General features: G+C 33.8%; 3 protein-coding genes across 6 annotated transcripts in view; 1 reads left to right on the forward strand and 2 right to left on the reverse strand.

Annotated features, from left to right (window-relative positions):
* Nucleotides 1-4,190, reverse strand: part of LOC111505511 (uncharacterized) — a 48,060-nt gene extending 43,870 nt beyond the window's left edge. Inside the window, exon 1 of the mRNA XM_023160336.2 lies at nt 4,047-4,190. Coding sequence (XP_023016104.2) covers nt 4,047-4,190 — 144 coding nt within the window. The remainder of the gene's footprint in view (nt 1-4,046) is intronic.
* aub (piwi like RNA-mediated gene silencing protein aubergine) overlaps nt 1-17,476 on the forward strand; it is an 87,446-nt gene that overhangs the window by 24,039 nt on the left and 45,931 nt on the right. For 2 of the 4 annotated variants that reach the window (XM_074180716.1, XM_074180719.1), the window contains exons 1-4: nt 10,637-10,853; nt 11,143-11,502; nt 12,884-12,956; nt 13,875-14,006. In XM_074180716.1, the coding sequence (XP_074036817.1) occupies nt 11,161-11,502; nt 12,884-12,956; nt 13,875-14,006 (547 nt within the window). In that variant the 5' untranslated portion in view covers nt 10,637-10,853; nt 11,143-11,160. Of the gene's footprint in view, nt 1-4,194; nt 4,336-10,636; nt 10,854-11,142; nt 11,503-12,883; nt 12,957-13,874; nt 14,007-17,476 lie in introns of those variants that run through there. The other 2 variants (XM_074180718.1, XM_074180717.1) reach the window with 2 other exon arrangements.
* Nucleotides 15,204-16,493, reverse strand: LOC141484968 (uncharacterized). The gene is made up of 3 exons (XM_074180722.1): nt 16,222-16,493; nt 15,595-16,160; nt 15,204-15,529 (listed from the first exon to the last, which is right to left on the reverse strand). Exons 1-3 carry the CDS (start codon nt 16,438-16,440, stop codon nt 15,241-15,243), a joined length of 1,074 nt encoding a protein of 357 aa, XP_074036823.1. The 5' UTR covers nt 16,441-16,493; the 3' UTR covers nt 15,204-15,240.

Consider the following 17,476-nt stretch of genomic DNA (forward strand, 5'->3'; position numbering starts at 1 on the left):
TTGTCCTACCAAGAGGACTATTCGCAATATGGTGGATAAATTTTTCTACTGGTTCAGTAAACGATCGACCAACGAAACGCAAGATCTGCCGAAAACATCGCCGCTGTCTGTGAGAGTGTGCAGGAGAATCTGAGGCAGTCGATTTCGCGTTGATCACAAGAACGCGTCTTTTCGCAGTCCACAACTTAGCGAATTTTGCGTCGTGACTTGGGCCTGCACCATTACAAAGTTCAACTGATCCAGGAACTGGAGATAAACTATCATATAGACAACGACTTGTGTTCGTTGAATGGGTTCTAGAGCAGTTGGCAACTGTTCCTAATTTTCATCGAAAAATCATCTTCAGCGACGAGGCTTATTTCTAATGAATGGGTACGTGAACAAACAAAACTGTCGAATTTGGGACGATACCCACCCACCTGAGATCCAAGAGCGTCCAACGCACTCCTAAAAATTCACTGTTAGGTGTGGATTTTGGGCTGGCGGCGTCATTGGTCCATATTTCTTTAAGAACGACGTTGAACAGGTCACTGTCAACGGTGTTCAAACGTCTTAGAATATTTGACATTATTTTAAGGATTCTATAATTTTTATCATTTGTGAACTTGGGTCGAGCTGTAATCTCAAAATGCTTATTGTTATTCGTTTGAAATTGGAAACTTTCACATTATTGGTATTTGTTTATGATGGGTAAATTTGCAACTTAACCCTCAATAAAAAGCCAATACCTCTATTGTTAACTTTTTCAAAAGCATCTATTTTTTATTTCTTCGTGACTATATTATTTGTGTTTATAAGGTTAACTGACGTTTCCCTGCATTCCTATCTTTTTTGAAATTATGCTGACTATTATTTAAAATTCTTAATAATTTCTCTTTGTTTGCGAAATCTCGACCTTAGCACCCTTTTTTCCAAGAGATTCAGAGACAACGTAACTTGACAATAATTTCAACCCATCTTGATAAATTACTCTCTCTCAAGAAGAAATTTTGGAATTGGAAGTGAAAATAAAATTCAGTCTTCGTCCGAGAGGACTTGTTACAAGACATACTATCTTACCGCGTATCTTTTGATTAAATTTTTATTTAACTATACCAATTAGGTTTCTGAAACATTGGGTTTGTTATTGTGAAAGTCGTATTTTTTTGTGCTTGTGGACATTTTTTAAACTGGTGTAGCTAGTAGACGCCTTATAAGAGTCTGTTATTTTCTTTCGTTTTGAGGTTTGTTTTTCGCCATTGTCGAACTTTTTTTGTTTTTTGAACATTTTTAAATTAAATTAAGGTAAAAATTGGAAATATTCACATTTTTGTAAGTAATAGCAATAATTGTCTAACCATTAAATAACCTTGTAATTTTTAGTTAAAATGTCTGGTCGTATTTGTGCAGTGTCAACTTGCAAAAGCAATCAGTTGACTTTAAAGAAAAGTGGTGTTACTGATGTAATATTTCACGTAATATTTCACTCTTTTTCCTATTGCTGAGGATATGATTTCTACAAATTTGCCAAAAGAATGTATGCGTCGTTGCAAAAGAGGGAATAAATTCACTCTCAAAAATGGATTTGTTTGTGCTAAACTTTTTTCAGAAAATGATTATGAACGAGACGTTGAAAATGAGTTGTTAGGTAAAAATTCTATTCATTTACTGCTTAAAATAAATGTTTTTTTTATAGGTTTGCCTTTGCGTCGTAAATTAAAAAAACTGCAAAAAGAGAGAAGATTTTCCTTTGAATATTATTTTTGAATTTTGCAAGCTGAGAACAATTGTCAGAATGAAATATAATAACTTAAAGGCTGACGAAAATAGGTTACTTAAAAAAAATTTAAACAATTTTCATATTAGAAAAAAAAATCGAAAATTAAATAAAGTAATACATTAGTCCTTTGAATTTATTTTTCTTCATTCATGCAAAAAAAATAATTCAAATATATTTAGTGGATAAAGTAATTCCTTTTTGCTCTAATGTAGTATTATAATATATTTAATTGTAGATTTGTCACTTTCATCATTTATAGAACAAAGTTTAAGTTAAATTATTCTATCTAAATTTCTCTCCCAATAAAAAGTAAAAACCGTATCATGTATTTTCTGTCAGATAAATAAAAAAAGTTGTTACAACTATAAACAATTTATTACTTTTATATATATTTTTGATTATTAAGCGTTTATTATGAAAGATGGAACAAGAAGTTATAAAAAAATTTTTTGGATAATATTATTATCTAAAACAAAGTTTTACTGTACTGAGATCATGCTATTTGAACCTTTAGACGTTTTCTCGAGGGAGTTTTCTTAAGTCACAGGTGCATGCGAATAAGCCACAAACCACAGCGGTCCTCAAAGCCAACATAACCCATGTCATCGGTCAAATTCAGCCTGATTTATGCGCCAGTAATGGAAAATTAAACGTTTCTGATAGGATCCACACAGACAAGCCGTGGCGGACATTTGAATGATGTTATATTCCACACATAATGCCATCAATAAGTCTTTCAAACGAATAAAAAAATTCGATGATATCTCACACACTTTTTTTTATTTAAATTTGAAGATATAATACGAGTATTCAATAAGAAAAAAACATTTTTAAGAATGGCAATTCGTTGTGGACTTTCTTTTCCATTGTTTTTTTCAGCTAATCTTTTCAATTGTTTACAGATTCTTTTAGGGATTTCAAATCAATTTGTATCATATTAGACAATGGAATATGGAAGTCCAAAATAATGAAATGCATTGTTGTTAAGGTTGTGAGTCTATATATTTTATCATCATTTTTCCTTATCTGTTTAGTATAGTTTCCGTACGCCACTACATGAGAGATTAAGGCAAAACCAGTCATTTCTGAGAATGTTGTGCCTACTAATTTACTCCAAACAGTGTCTCAAACATATACTATTTTTTCAGTAAATTTACTTTGAAAAAATATTTACGAAATGGTCGCTCGGTAGCCGGGCGGTTCGACGTGGGTGCTTTGTTCACTCGGTCAATCGGCCGATGTGTGAGTCGATGGTTGAAGCCGCATGCTGAACGCTCGATTTTTACTTGCTATCGTCCAACCCGTCTTAGGAATCACACGTTAAAAGGTAACACCTCGTTAGTCCTGCTGGTTAACGGAAAAAACATATTTTAAACATATTTAAATGAAAATTCTCTGAAATACATGTTTTTTATGGAGGACTGAATACTTCTTAGTGTTTTTTGAGTATATAACCTTCCACGAGCTGAATCGATAGAGAATCTGCTGAAGTGTAATAAAGGGTAAACTGAAAAGTTCACTCCGAAAAGTTACTGCGTAATATAAACCACTGAAGACTCCAAATAGTATAGTCTATACGAAGTCAATCCGAACAGCTAAGTAAAATATTAATGTACATACTAATGTACTCTATACTACTACTAAAAACATCCTTTAGTTTAATGAAAAATGAAATTAATCAAAACAAAAAAATTATACTCCCCGCCCACACCATACAAAGAAACTGTCGAAGTTCGGTAACTATTAAGTTTTTATGCCATTAGAAATAACTTCGTATATACTATAACTTGTAGATATTTATAAATTTTGCCTACAAGTCAAAAATCAATTGAGAAAAATTTAATATTTATACTTAGGGAAAGTTTGAAGTTCAAAGAAAGCTAAGTTTAAATATTGAATTTTTTCAATGTGTAAGCAAAATTTATTAATACAAGTTTCTAATTAATTGTACCCTTCAGTGGTTTATATTACGCAGTAACTTTTCGGGGTGAACTTTTCAGCAGATTCTTTATTGATTTTGCTTTATTTATTTTTCAGATTGTGGAAGGTTATACACCCAAAAAAAGTAAGAAATAAATGAAAATTATTTCATAGGTAGGTTATACCACCCACACTAGGAATTAGAAGTAGTTTTTTTAATTGAGATATTTCTGAAAAATCGCTCTTGTTGAAGGGAAATAATGTAGATATCTGAAGTTACAAACTACTCGGAGTCCCTTAAAACTTTTATGGTTCAATGACTACATACGTGATTCTATCACGTTCCACCCTGTAAGAAATATACTACCTGAAAGAACAAGGTTGCCATAAACACCACCCAACCATAACCGCCATCTGGGATACTTGGTCCGAGTTCTGGCTGTGTCGACAAAACACTGTCGATTACAAGTTCTTCGTTTTGCTGCCTGGTCTCTTGTTGTACTGAATTCATTTTATGGGAGGGAAATAACTCACACTTTCACGGCACTTCCAGGCCTATACATTAACGAAAGATAGGCACTCACTTCACTTCAAAAACATTAGGTACTTTGTGTATTGGATTATTTGGCGTGGTACTTCCAAAAAACTCGGGTCAGGTGAATCACTTCTTTTTACCTACATTGTTCAATAGTTCACAATCTATATTCTTATCTTATCGTTTGGGTGAGTACACAAACTTCGTTGCGCACATTTATAATTATGAGGTAGGTATAATATTATAGGTAAGTTTTCATTTATTTTCTCCGGCTCATGACTATAATGAATGATATTGAACAAACATATTAACGAATTTTATAGCAATTTTAAATAGCTACTAATGTTCAGAGCCAAGGTCTCGATTTCTCTTCAACAACATTAAATGTGGTCGGTAGTTTTCGTAAATTTAATTATTATTCTACAGGTGACTCGTCAAGTTGTTTATGGTTACTTTTATCATTCGCGTTTTAAACGATCTAGTCTCGAGTTTTTACAGGGTGCTCCACCTAAGAGCCTCGTACGAGTCTTGGACAATAGGACTACACTAACATCTGAGAATCTAAATTTCGAAGAAAGAAACAATTCGGGCTACAGCTCGGAATCGATCGGCGAATGTACCCGTTCCAATAATTGAATATCGATTCTGGCAGTTGTATCACCAAAAGCGTATGCTGCATATGTGTTCTGTAAAGACACTGACACCTGTCGGAAATAATCCAACGCCCTTCGTGGTATTAGCCAGGGGAGTAGTTGTTTTCTGATAGGTGTCAGTCCATGAACCTACTGTGTAGGTAAGTGAAGACTGGCCTGAACGAATTGTTCCTTTCTTTAGATTGTTCGATTTATAGCTAGTCTTCAAGTACGTCCACTCACTATAGGTGAAAGGTCACACAATTTGAGGAGCCTTACCTGATCATTATTGTCAGAACCTTCATTTCTTTCAAATGGATATCAATGACGGTCCAATTTCGGAAAGATAGATGTTCATTGAAATAGGACAAACTGAATCCACAGGTGAAAATTATTATTCATCGGGAATGAAGCTCAAATCAAATTTGTATGTCAATGGCAATGTGTTGGCTGGGTCGCCTAATAAAAAGTGCCTGCTAGGTTAGGTTAGGTTAGGTCCAAAGTGAGTGGGTCTATTCGACCCTCCACCGCAACCCGCAAGGGTTTATTGTAGCTCACACCTATTCACACTCTCCCAAATAAACCCAGCTTCTTAACGAAACCGATTAGTTTGTATGGTGAGTGGTCTTTCAGGTCAGATGATAAGAGTACGGCTCTGCTGAACTCTTAAAGACCTGATTCGGTCCCCAGCGGGGCAGGCACAAAGTATATTCTCTGTTAATGTGGTAGCCGGATAGTCAAGTTGCAAGACTCCCATCTTGATACCCACGACAACCTTCCCATATGAGGGTTTCTGCACGCCAGCTACACCTGACGATACCTTAAATTCAGCCGTGCAGGGCTTTTTCGCCTTTGGTTTTGGTGATTCATCACTTGAGCGCAAACGTTTGCTAACCTGCTCATGGGGGGTTTGTTCCCCCACCTGAGATAGATTCTGCGTTGCACACCTGGTGGCTATCTCTTCGCAGCCAAGTATAAACCGGTATTAGAGCTAACGTTGTGAACTATCTCTACTATTGAAAAGTAGCCGCAAATAGGGGTTGTTAGTTGTTAAAAATTGGTTAGACTGAAAGAGAGCAGTCTTTAAAACTACGCAACTGATTTTGATGCGGATAGTGATTTAAGAGAAAAGTTCATATGTATATAACAAGCATAATGTAGTAGAGAAACACTGATAATTTTATAGGTTTCTAAAGTGATGTCGTAACACATTTTTTTGCGCTTACATTGAAGACGCTGGCTGAACCCTACGAGATAGATCAAAATAATGGACTACATCATTATACACCTTAAAAATTCCTACAAAAAAGTCCGCGATGGTATATGTCTATATCCTTTAATTTTTTACGAAGCGATTTTAAGCAATACAGCATTAATCCTTATCCAATTGAGTACCTTAAATACTTTGTGCATTCAATATTGATTACAATGCCCTTTACAGCATGTAATTCAAATGAATATTTTCGAAGATGTTACAGATTTAAAATGCAGGGACATAGGGGTTGCTGCGGTACCGGCCGAGGGCGTCGAAGACTGCGCTTCGCCCTGTAGCACTTTATGATTAACAGCGATCGCTCGCGTTTATACAGTGTCACCGATAAAGTCCGCATCAAATGGGAAACTTTTTTATTTATCGTTTCATGTGAAATTTGATTTTGGCAGTAGATTTTGCTTAAGAAATGATGTCAAATGGCGTCTACAAAATATGTCACGTGATTTCCTTAACCTGTCAAAATTGACATTTAAAAAAAGAAACATCGAAAAATGACATTATTCTTCAAAATATCCAAAAATATCAAAGGATAAAAACATTTTCTTTTGTAATTTTATACCCACACACCAAGTTTCAAACCCATAATAAGTATTTTATATTTTCACTATTTTTCCGCATTCCTGTTTTTTCTACTTATCAAAATTCAAGAACACCTGTACTAAATCATTTATTTTAACTAAACTCTTCACCGAATTTATTTTTTTGTAATAAAATAATATTTTAAGAGCCTCTTTGATGTTAAAAACAAATTTTGAAAAATAAAAGTTGTCAAACTTGATGGCAAAGTTCATCTAGTTTCAACGGGGCTTTCCAAACTATACAGTACTTGAGTTTTTTAATGAGCAAATGGCCTCACAATATGAATTAGAACAAAACGGAACATTAGGAAACAATATCTTAGAGTGTTTATTGTTAACAAAAAATACAGTGGAATTTAATCTTAATTAAAAGGAACTGAAAATAAACATGTACCTATACCTAATAGCAAAAAAACACGAAAAAAAGACTCATGACATTAAATACACTACATTTCTGTATGTCTTCCATCGCGTTCTATGCAGATAATTGTCCTTCTTGATACATCTTTTATTGAGTTGCTGATACTCACAGGGTTTATGTTTAAAATAGAGTTTCTAATAACAGTTTCTAGGTGATTCACGTCACGAAAAGGTCTTTGTTTATAAACGATTTGTTTTAAGTAACCCCACAAGAAAAAATCTAGTGGGGTTAAATCTGGCGACCTAAGCGGCCATATTTGCTCCATATTTCGCTCAATAACTTTGCCCCTAAACATTTCTAATAGTTTCTCTTTGACTTGTCTTGAACTATGAATAGGAGCCCCGTCACATTGATACCACAGACTGTGTCTTATTTCAACCGGCATATTGTCCACTATATCACTGATCTCAGTATTGAGAAATTGCAAATAATCCTGAGAAGTTAAATTGTGTCTAAAAAAGAATGGTCCCATTACCTGATTATTTAAAACACCGCACCACACATTTGTTTTAAATGAATATTGGTCCCGACATTCTATCACAAAATGAGGATTTTCCTGAGCCCACCACCTACCATTCTGGGAACTGACTACGCCGTTCGATGTGAAGGTAGCTTCGTCGGTTCATAGGATTTTGTAAGGAAATTTTCTGTTTAATTCTACTTCTCCTTGGTACCAGAAAGAGAAATCTAGTCGAACATCGAAATCTCTTTTCTTTAAGGTATTTATAAATTTGGGTTTGTAGGGTTGGAATTTATTTTTATGTAAAATTGCTCTTACGCTTTCTCTTTTAACGCCAGTTCTATCTACAATATTGGTAATACTTGATTTTCCCTGTTCGATAACATCCAGGCAGACAGCCAACTGAACCTCATCATTATTGCGTGATGGATTATGACGTTTTTTAAAAGTATTTTCAACTGAACCAGTCAGTTTAAATTTTTTTTTAATCCTACTTACAGTGGATTGCTGTACATGTCTACCAGGATGTCTTGCGTTAAAAATATCAGCCACTTGTCGATGCAATGTGTTTTCACCACAAATTAGCACAATTTCAATTTTTTCTTGTAAAGATAACATATTATTTTAATTTTCATACATTACATTGAACTAACGGGCATTAATTTATTCAGTGACAGTGATGTTTTCTAAAACACATTATGTAGTTTCATATTTTTTCACAGCCTACCCAGTTTTTTTAAATTAGTGTTGTTAGCGGAGTAGGTAAATGTAAATACTATGAGTTTTTTTCTTTTATTGAATGGGCTTCAAGAATCACGAAATGATGTTTCCTAATGTTCCGTTTTGTTCTAATTCATTTTGTGAGGCCATTTGCTCATTAGAGGCTCTTAAAATATTATTATATTACAAAAAAGAAATTCAATGACGAGTTTAGTTAAAATAAATGATTTAGTACAGGTGTGCTTAAATTTTGATAAGTAGAAAAAGCAGGAGTGCGGAAAAATAGTGAAAATATAAAATACTTATTATACGTTATACGTTAGTAAGTTAAGAAAAATGATGACTCTAACTTGGCTTGAAAGAGAATTCAAATATTACGGTATTAAAGATGGCGCTATGGTTGAACGAACATTTTTCATTACGTTGGATTGGTAGAAATAGCCCATACGAACAATGGTCTCCTCGCTCTTCTGGCATAACTCCAATGGATTTTTATTTCTGGGGAACTATAAAGGATAGGATTTACAAGTCTAGGCCTCGAAATCGACAAGAACTTTGTGAGAGAATACGGCAAACCTACCGTGAAATAAGTATTCCAGAACTTGAAGTGGCCAATAATAATTGTTCGATTGGTGGTTTTTATTCTCTTTATTCTGTATTCAGTTTTACAAGATCGCAACACACGCAAGAACGTTTCGCTATACAGTAGCTTCTTCTGGCGTGTTTATACTGAGGAAGCTATTGCATAACGAAACATGTGTTGCGTTTTTGTAAAATTGTTTGGTGAAAATCTGATGTAAAGTGTTTCTTGAATACGTTATGATGCCGACTCCATCACAAGTCAAAAATTGAAATTGTTTTTTCTCGAAAATTGATTTTCATTTTCAAAAGTTATACTCACATTATTGAACAGGGACTCTGAAAGTAAGAAGTTTGACCTCAGATCAGAGGCGTAAAAATTGGAGTATACTCGTAAATGATTAACAACCCTTATTGTAATCCACCTGATGCTGCTAGATGCTGTTTTTGAAAAGTATTGTTTTATGCAATGAAATCATACCTAGAATTACGTGAAAAAATAATCAATATTTTAAAAGTTCTGAACAAAATTTTTGTACTCCCTGTATTTATAAAACAGTGGATTTCAAAAAAAGAGTCTCACTTTGAAAATATTGATGATTTATGTTAGGAATCTTCTGTATCAAATTCAAATGTTTTCGTTAACACCTTTCGGAAAAATATTTTTTGGAATCCTAAATATCCTCACAACGGCTCGCTTTACGAAAGCTCAAATGATCAAAACTATTCCAAATTCGATGCCCATCAAATACACCACATTTGAAAGTTGTTGACATCAAAAAAAATTTCGGTCCGCAGCGGCATCTTTAATATAAAAAAATATGAACTGACTTTTATGTCAACATGAAATCATACTTCCTATTACCCACTAACAAGCATTTTTAGAATTGAAATATGTTTTCTATTTCCGTGTGGGAGTTTGAGATGAGATGCCTGATATTTAAAAAAAATTGAATTTACCGCCATAAATGATAGTTTACCCCTTTGATAAACAATCACAGAATATGGGTAACACAAACTCGGCTCCTCAACATAAAAGTGCCGTCAGTTACTGATAGCTTATTATAAATTTTAATAAATAAAATTACAAAGTATGAAATTGAAGTATCAATTATTTAAATGTTTGTCTAATTACGCAATAGCTTTTTGTTCTATTTCCCATGAAAAATCTTGTGGAAAACACCTCATATTCTTAAAACATTAGAATGCCATGTGAACGGTAAGATAAATATTTGAGGCAAAAAATCAAAGGGTTTCCAATAAAATCAATAAATGAATAAAACATAGAAGGGTTAAGTACAAGAAAAAATGGATGACCACAATAAAGGAAAAATGTTTTCATTTTAATAAATTGATTGATGTAATTATGTAGGTAGCCGTTACTACTTGATAGGAGGTCATCATGAAAAATGAGAAATGAAACTTACTATGTTTTTTACCACTTTTATTTGTAACTATCGTTACTGCAGTTTCATCCTTTATGGACATTTTCATTTGAAATTTGAAAATGTCCATAGAGAACGAAACTGCAGTAACGATAGTTATAAATTTTAGTGGTAAAAAACATGGAAAGTTTCATTATTCATTTTTATGTTTTCATTTTATACACATCTCTATGCACTAAACTACCTTCGAATAACTTCTTTGGGAATAATCGTGATTTTTTTTGTGTAAATAGGTACTTTCAAATTGCTGCGCCTACGTATGAATTTTGAATTTCCCGCCTACTTCTTCATAGTCCACCTGTATCCGGTTTAATTATTCCATGCCCATAGGTCGCCATTTGCATTTGCGATTTACAATGTTCTGTCGAATTGCCTTAATTTGTTTGTAATATTTGAAATCGGACGTTTACATTTTAGTTTTCAGTTTTTGATACCCATTAATAAAAAGCGATCAGATTATTCAAAAGTTAATTTTTGGATAATTATCATTCAAACTGAGCAGACTTATGAAAAGTTCCGTTGAGGGTTAAGGTAACACATATTTCTTTAAAGCTTACATGCACCACTTTTAGGAATTCATAATTTCCATTTGTTACTTTTAAAAACTTATTTTCTCGTGTACATAAAATTCTTGAGTTAATAAATGTAATATATTAATACTTTTGAATGAATTCTGTTACTGAAACGATCCAATTACTTACCACTTATTAAGTACATACGATTTAAAATTTGCGACTCTCATTAAAAATTTGTGCATGAATCTGCCCTTTATTATCATCTACAGCGTATAACGGAATTGATTTTGAAATCATCATTATAGTGAATATAGAGAAGCAAAATGGAACCTAGAGGAAGGGGTCGAGCTAGAGGAAGGGCAAGGGGAGCCCCTCAACAAGGATCACAAGGTCCTCGTCCTGGTCCACAAGGTCCTCGTCCTGGTCCACAAGGTCCTCGTCCTGGTTCACAAGGTCCTCAAGGCCCTCGTCCTGGTCCGCAAGGTCCTCAAGGCCCTCGTCCTGGTCCACAAGGCCCTCGTCCTGGTCCACAACAAGTTCCTCCTCAGCAGAGGCCGGCACCTGTTCTTCAAGGCCCGTGGAACCGACCTACCTTACCTTCGCAGGCACCCCAGCAGCCTACACCAACTCAGTGGGTCAGGCCACCACAGCCCATCCCTACACCTGTAAGTACCTTTCCTCATTAATATTCTTAGGTGATGAGATATTGACAAAGTTCAGTCATTTCGAAAACGTGTACTCGGGTGTAATGAAAGGCAAACTGAAATGTTACTGAGTGACATAAACCTCGTGGAGAGTGTAATTTAGTCAGTAATTTGTCCAATTTTTTAAATTTTGCCAATCAAATAAAATAGTGCCAAATTTTTCATGAAAAACCTTGAAGATTTATATGTGAAATTATATGCACAACCAAATTTTCAAGAAAGAAAGGTTTTGGCTTTCTACTTTTTTGCATGATTTGCACATCTTCCTATAGAGTAAATATCGGAATTCTCATAATCGGACCTCTGATATCCGAGCTTAAATGCACATTTTGTACTTTCTCAATTCTAGATATATCTACCTGATATAGACGACTTCATATTGATCAATTCCTTTCCAAGACTTAGCGTTCCAAAGAGAAAGACAATATTATTGTCCTTGAACAAATCCCAATAATTTGAGTTATTTGGATACAATGTGATCAATATGACCTTTAAAAGGTTGCTTTGTTATTGTTATTAAACAACACTCACAAGTCCCGAATGCTGTTGGTCAACATTACATTAACATTTTTTATTTTGTGTGGATATACAATAGGTTTTGCAGTTCTTATAGATATTTGATAACATTATTTATTCTTAAATGAAGCATCATACCAACGAGATAAGTTATTTGAGTCTAGCTGTAACAGTTCTGCATCACATAAGTTATCTAATGTCTGCAAACATTGAGTAATATCTGTGATGTGTGACATCCGACACATCCAATACAAAAAGAATGAAGAGTATTGGGCATATATGCTTTCCTTGAGGAACACCAGACGTTACAGAAATTTGTGGTGATATGTGATGAATTGTGCATGATTATGCACCAAAAAAAAATCATCGGTCATATCTAAGACCTCAAAAAAGTTTTTGACTAAATATATATTTTTTGCGTCTAATGAACACTATTAGCAAGATAAATTTTACTATTTTCATCAGCACCCATGAATGATTGCAGATTTTATTAGTGTATAGGTATACAATTAAGATCACTAGTGTTTGTATGTGTAGTCATAGTATTTGAAAAAAAATGTTTTAAACTTTTGCTCTTCAACATTTATTTATTTCCGCCCTCCATAAAGGGGCTTATATATATATCTTTCCAAAGTTTCAACTTTACGTGAATCACTGGTGTCAGAATAATTTTATTTTATAGAATTTCATATTATGTAATATTGATTTTATATTTTTTACAAAAAATAGTTGACAGTATTATCTCTTTAAAGTTAGAGAAATATTCTTTTAGGATAAACATATTTTCTGTGAAATAAATTTTTGAACACTTGGAATTTTGTTTCAGTCAGCTGGTAGGGGATCCCGTCTCGGAGCTGGTGATTCAAGTGATGTTGTACCTTCGGTGGAACAAGCAGGAGGTTTGTATAAATAGCCATTGAAAACGACGGCCACTTTCATTTTTTCAAAAAGTAGGAAAGGCATTTTTATGGAACAAACTCTTCCACTTTATTCAAAAACATAGTTTTGAAAACTTTTAACAGGTTCTTGAGATGATGGAAATTGCAGCTTTAACATTTTTTGATTAACGTAGGAAAACAAAAAGTTAGCTTTTCTCCTTCTAATAATCATCATCTTGAAGTGTATGAACTTCAATGAAGAATGGTGCGATCTTTTAGTTTCTTTTCCCAATTTCGTTGAATTCTTTTGTCAAATTAAATGTGTGTACCATTTAGCTTTATATCTATTCGATCCTCTACAAGAATGGTAGTGATAAGTCCAGTGAACTTTAGCGACGTTGTATACAGATTACGCAGTTATCAAGTTGATTTTTTTCAGCATTTCTTCAAATCATTTCACATAAGTCATTTTCAAAATCATGGCAGTCTTTTGTGCGAAGGAACGCTTCTTAACTTGTGGTATGTCACATGCCCATCTGCTTCACTCGCCATGCTCACCAAATCATTTTTTTAAGTTCCTCCTAAAATTCTGCAGACAAATTGTAAACACTCATTTCTGATGCTACATAAAGTTGAAAAAAGCAATTATTATCGAGTTAGGCCTTTCTTAATATAAATAATTATTCAACAGAAATGTTCATGAATGACTTCCATTATTTGAAATACTCACTGCCAACTAACTTCGTCACCTTCAATTTCAATGCTGCCACTTAATTCAGTTAAAGGAGAATTTCAAAAATATTGTTAACCAGATGTTTACATCGCTAACTGATATCCATAACAGTTGGATATAATACCACTAACTTCAGTTGGTTACTGGAATTATCCATAAAAAAAATCTGATGAAAGAAACATCTTGAATATATTTTTTTTTCACAGGACATCAAGGAGCGGGTGAGGGATCTCTTGAACAGGCAAGAGGAAGAGGTGGTGGAAATGGAGGGGTGCGTGGTCGCACTCTTCGTAATGAAATTATTTTCACCAGGCCCAAATCATTGAATACCAAACAAGGTGAGATGAACCATCAACATTTTTTCTTTTTTTTATTGAACATGAAAACCCAAATAAAACACAAATACTATAAACTAATTTGGAAGTTTTCAGCTCCTTCCAAAAATATTAACAGCAGTATTTATGTGGCTAATTCTTCTATGAATCTCGAGCTAGTGTTATATATAAGTGCAACTCTATCTTCTGGAATATATATTCTAAAATATCAGTACTAACATATGTTGTGTTGAAATTTAAACATGTTAACAATATTGAGGTATCCTTCACTATGTAAAGCTTTACAAGGCATATCTCCATTTCAATACTCTTCATTTCTTCTGATTGTTTATATAAGGAATGTTGAAAAATATTAATTACCCTCTTTGAAGCCAAGTAAGTTTTATGTATAATATGTTGTCTTCTCTATTTTCTATAGTAAAACCAATAATGATTGAGTAGTACGGCAGACGGTGCGGTCTACCGTTCACTAACCCAATCATGGAGTACAACTTAATGGGACCTTACGAATATCATTCTTGAATATTATCTACATATAAAATGAGGAATTACGACATCGCCCCATGGTCGAGAGATTTTTTACAGTAGAAATTATACAAAACTCTCATTTTCCGATATGTCCGCAAAAAAGCTGTGTAACAAGAAAACTATTACAGGTAGAAAGACAAATGAGAGCTCATTTTGTAGCCTGAAGTATTGCCGATCGAATATTATATAATCCATTAATATTTGATCAGGCGAACTTATAGAAATTTCACCATTTCGAAATAATATCTCGATCATTCAACCTTTGATGAATCTTCATCAATCAAAATCTCGATCATTTGCTAAGTTGACTTTATCATATTTTTGTTCCAAAAACTGCGGAATTTCATAAGGAATATTTCATCTCGATTAATGGTACTGATATTCCCAACAGTTTTTCTTCTAGAACCGATTAACTAGAAGAGCGCACCACAGTCTAAGCGTTGCGGCAGTGCACAAATATACCATTCTAAGCGTACCCGGTCAGTCAGACATCTAGTCCCCTTGTGCTTAGAACTTATTCATTAATCAAATGAGCTTATTATTTATTCACTGTTATATTTTTGCGAAAATCTAGATATGGTAGGCAATTTATATTTGTATATACTTATTTATATGTAGATATTTTCGAATAAATAGTTTATAGTCACCGATGCAAAGTAGATTGTAATAAAAACTTATAATATACAAAACAGTAATAAGGTATTCTTTATTAATTATCTTCTTCGTCAGGTTTTTCAATATTGTTGCAACGTGCTTTGCATTTACAATCATCACAGCAAAACACACCCTCTGTTCTGCAAATGCATTTCTGTGTGGAACACGTTTTCTCTGTGCAGAACAGAGAAATGATTTTTCTAACGTTGTCTGGTACTGGGGCATATGTCATCATACAGGGTTCAATCAGAGTTTCCTTTCTTTGCCATCCATATTGAAGGGGGTCATGTTTTTCCATATGTCCAGTATGACTATTGATCCAAATTCTTGTCTGATAAAAGGATCTGAAAATTAAAAATGAATGAAATACTGTACTTATTCTAAAAATACTCTTAATTATTGATCTTACCTCAGAACATGTTGCCAAAAAACATCTTCAGAAGGTGGAATTTCTTGAGATTTCTTGGTTGTGAGAGTCATTTTAACTCTTATTTCATTCAAATCCTCACAGTTTTCATGCTTATACAAATAAGAAATGCTTCCTCCTATATTTGTTTCTGAAAAGGTACTCAAACTCAGTTTGGTGACATTCTTCTTATATACTTCATAAGCAGATTTTTTTCCGATTTTATAAAAACAGCTGGTAGTATCACATCCAGTTAATGCATGGAATGCTGGTAATCCATCACACATTTGTTTGCCTACATTTCTGGCGATTTCATGAATCGGAATGAATCTTCTTTTATCTGTCACCGTGTTTGAGTGTCCAGTTTCCATAAAAATTTCAGAATTATTCATCAGCTCATTGTTCCAATAATAATATAAAAGAAGAACTAGTACGTCAGTATCGGTAGTTTTTATGACAACAGAGCTATTTCTTTTTATGGAACTGATCATTTGGAAGATTATGCGGGTATCAGCTTCTTCATGGTTGCACCGCGAACTATTATCTTCCTCAACCGATACATTGTTGACCTGAAAGTGTATGATTGAATTATACAGAATATTGAACATTTACCTCGTAGGCATCAACAACCATAAAACATAATTCGGCATCTTCTGATCCTCCAGCAATAAAAATATGCTTTCCTTCTGGTATCCTCATAAAGGAATTCGTCAGATACTGGCATACAAATTTCAGAAGTGCAATTTTATTTGGTATCGATTTCAAAAAATTCCTGTAGTTTGGCACTGGTCGACTTCCTGTTATACTGAATACCCCTGAATCATGATGTCCACGTCTTTGTCTCTCCATGTCTTTTATGGAATCATCAATATTGTATCGATCAAATATACTGAGTGGCAGTGGGGATATTTTTTGAAAACAAAAATCATTCTCTGGAGTATCTTCTCAGCCAAATCATCGAATGTTTAGAATTACCATTCCATCTATAAAATAGTAACTAATCGTTGTAGGAATATTTACCGATATTTCACTACAATTTAGTTCTAATTTTTTGGCGAGTTCTGATTTAGATGTTTTTCTCATAGTCCCATCTTCATGAAAGAGAGATAGTGGGACTGGTGTGAGCTCGTAGGATAAAATGTTGGTGAAATCTAAGTCTCGGAACTGTGCAGCACTTATTCTCCTGAACATAAACTCTGGATTGATTTTACTATTCGTTCTTGATTTTTTATAGCCAATCCGATCATCAGTGAAGTTTAAAATTTTAAATCGACTAACGGTTTTCCAAAAACCAATAGCGCGCACTTCGGTGAATCTGTCTTTGATAAAATTCAGGTTTTCAGTTTTGGCTCTCACCTTGAAAGTATCAAGCGACATTTGTATATTCTCTGGCATTATTTTACCAGTTGCTATGTGTAAAAGGTCTTTTATAAGGTTGGATGTATCAAATGGATTCATCCACGTAGTTTCTATCAATGATACCATTTTTTTAACATCAGTTTCATCTCGTAATCTCTCGGCTTGGCCATATCTGAATGATGTTTTCTTAAATACCATTCGCTCCAATTTGTTAACATATTCACCAACAAGGTGCCTTGTTATCAGCCATCTACAGTGTTCCTTCCTGTTTTGTGAATCCAATCACTCCCCCAGAACTCTTACAATCCCTATTAACAGTTTGCTCTAGTGCCCTGTCGGATGCAACACAATTGAATTTTTTGTTATTTGATCTCTTAACGACAAAATTTCCTTGATTAAAATAATCATACATCTGTGGATGTTTCTTTTGTAAATCTTGCATTTTGATAAGGTAAACAGGTGTGTATTTAACATAATTATGACGACCTCCTGCCCTCAAGAATGGTAACGTCTCTTCAACAGCTGA

This window comes from Leptinotarsa decemlineata, unplaced genomic scaffold, assembly GCF_025532065.1.
Source record: "Leptinotarsa decemlineata unplaced genomic scaffold, Ldec_3_MD MMD2_tig00026299_RagTag_RagTag, whole genome shotgun sequence".
Lineage (NCBI taxonomy): Eukaryota > Metazoa > Arthropoda > Insecta > Coleoptera > Chrysomelidae > Leptinotarsa > Leptinotarsa decemlineata.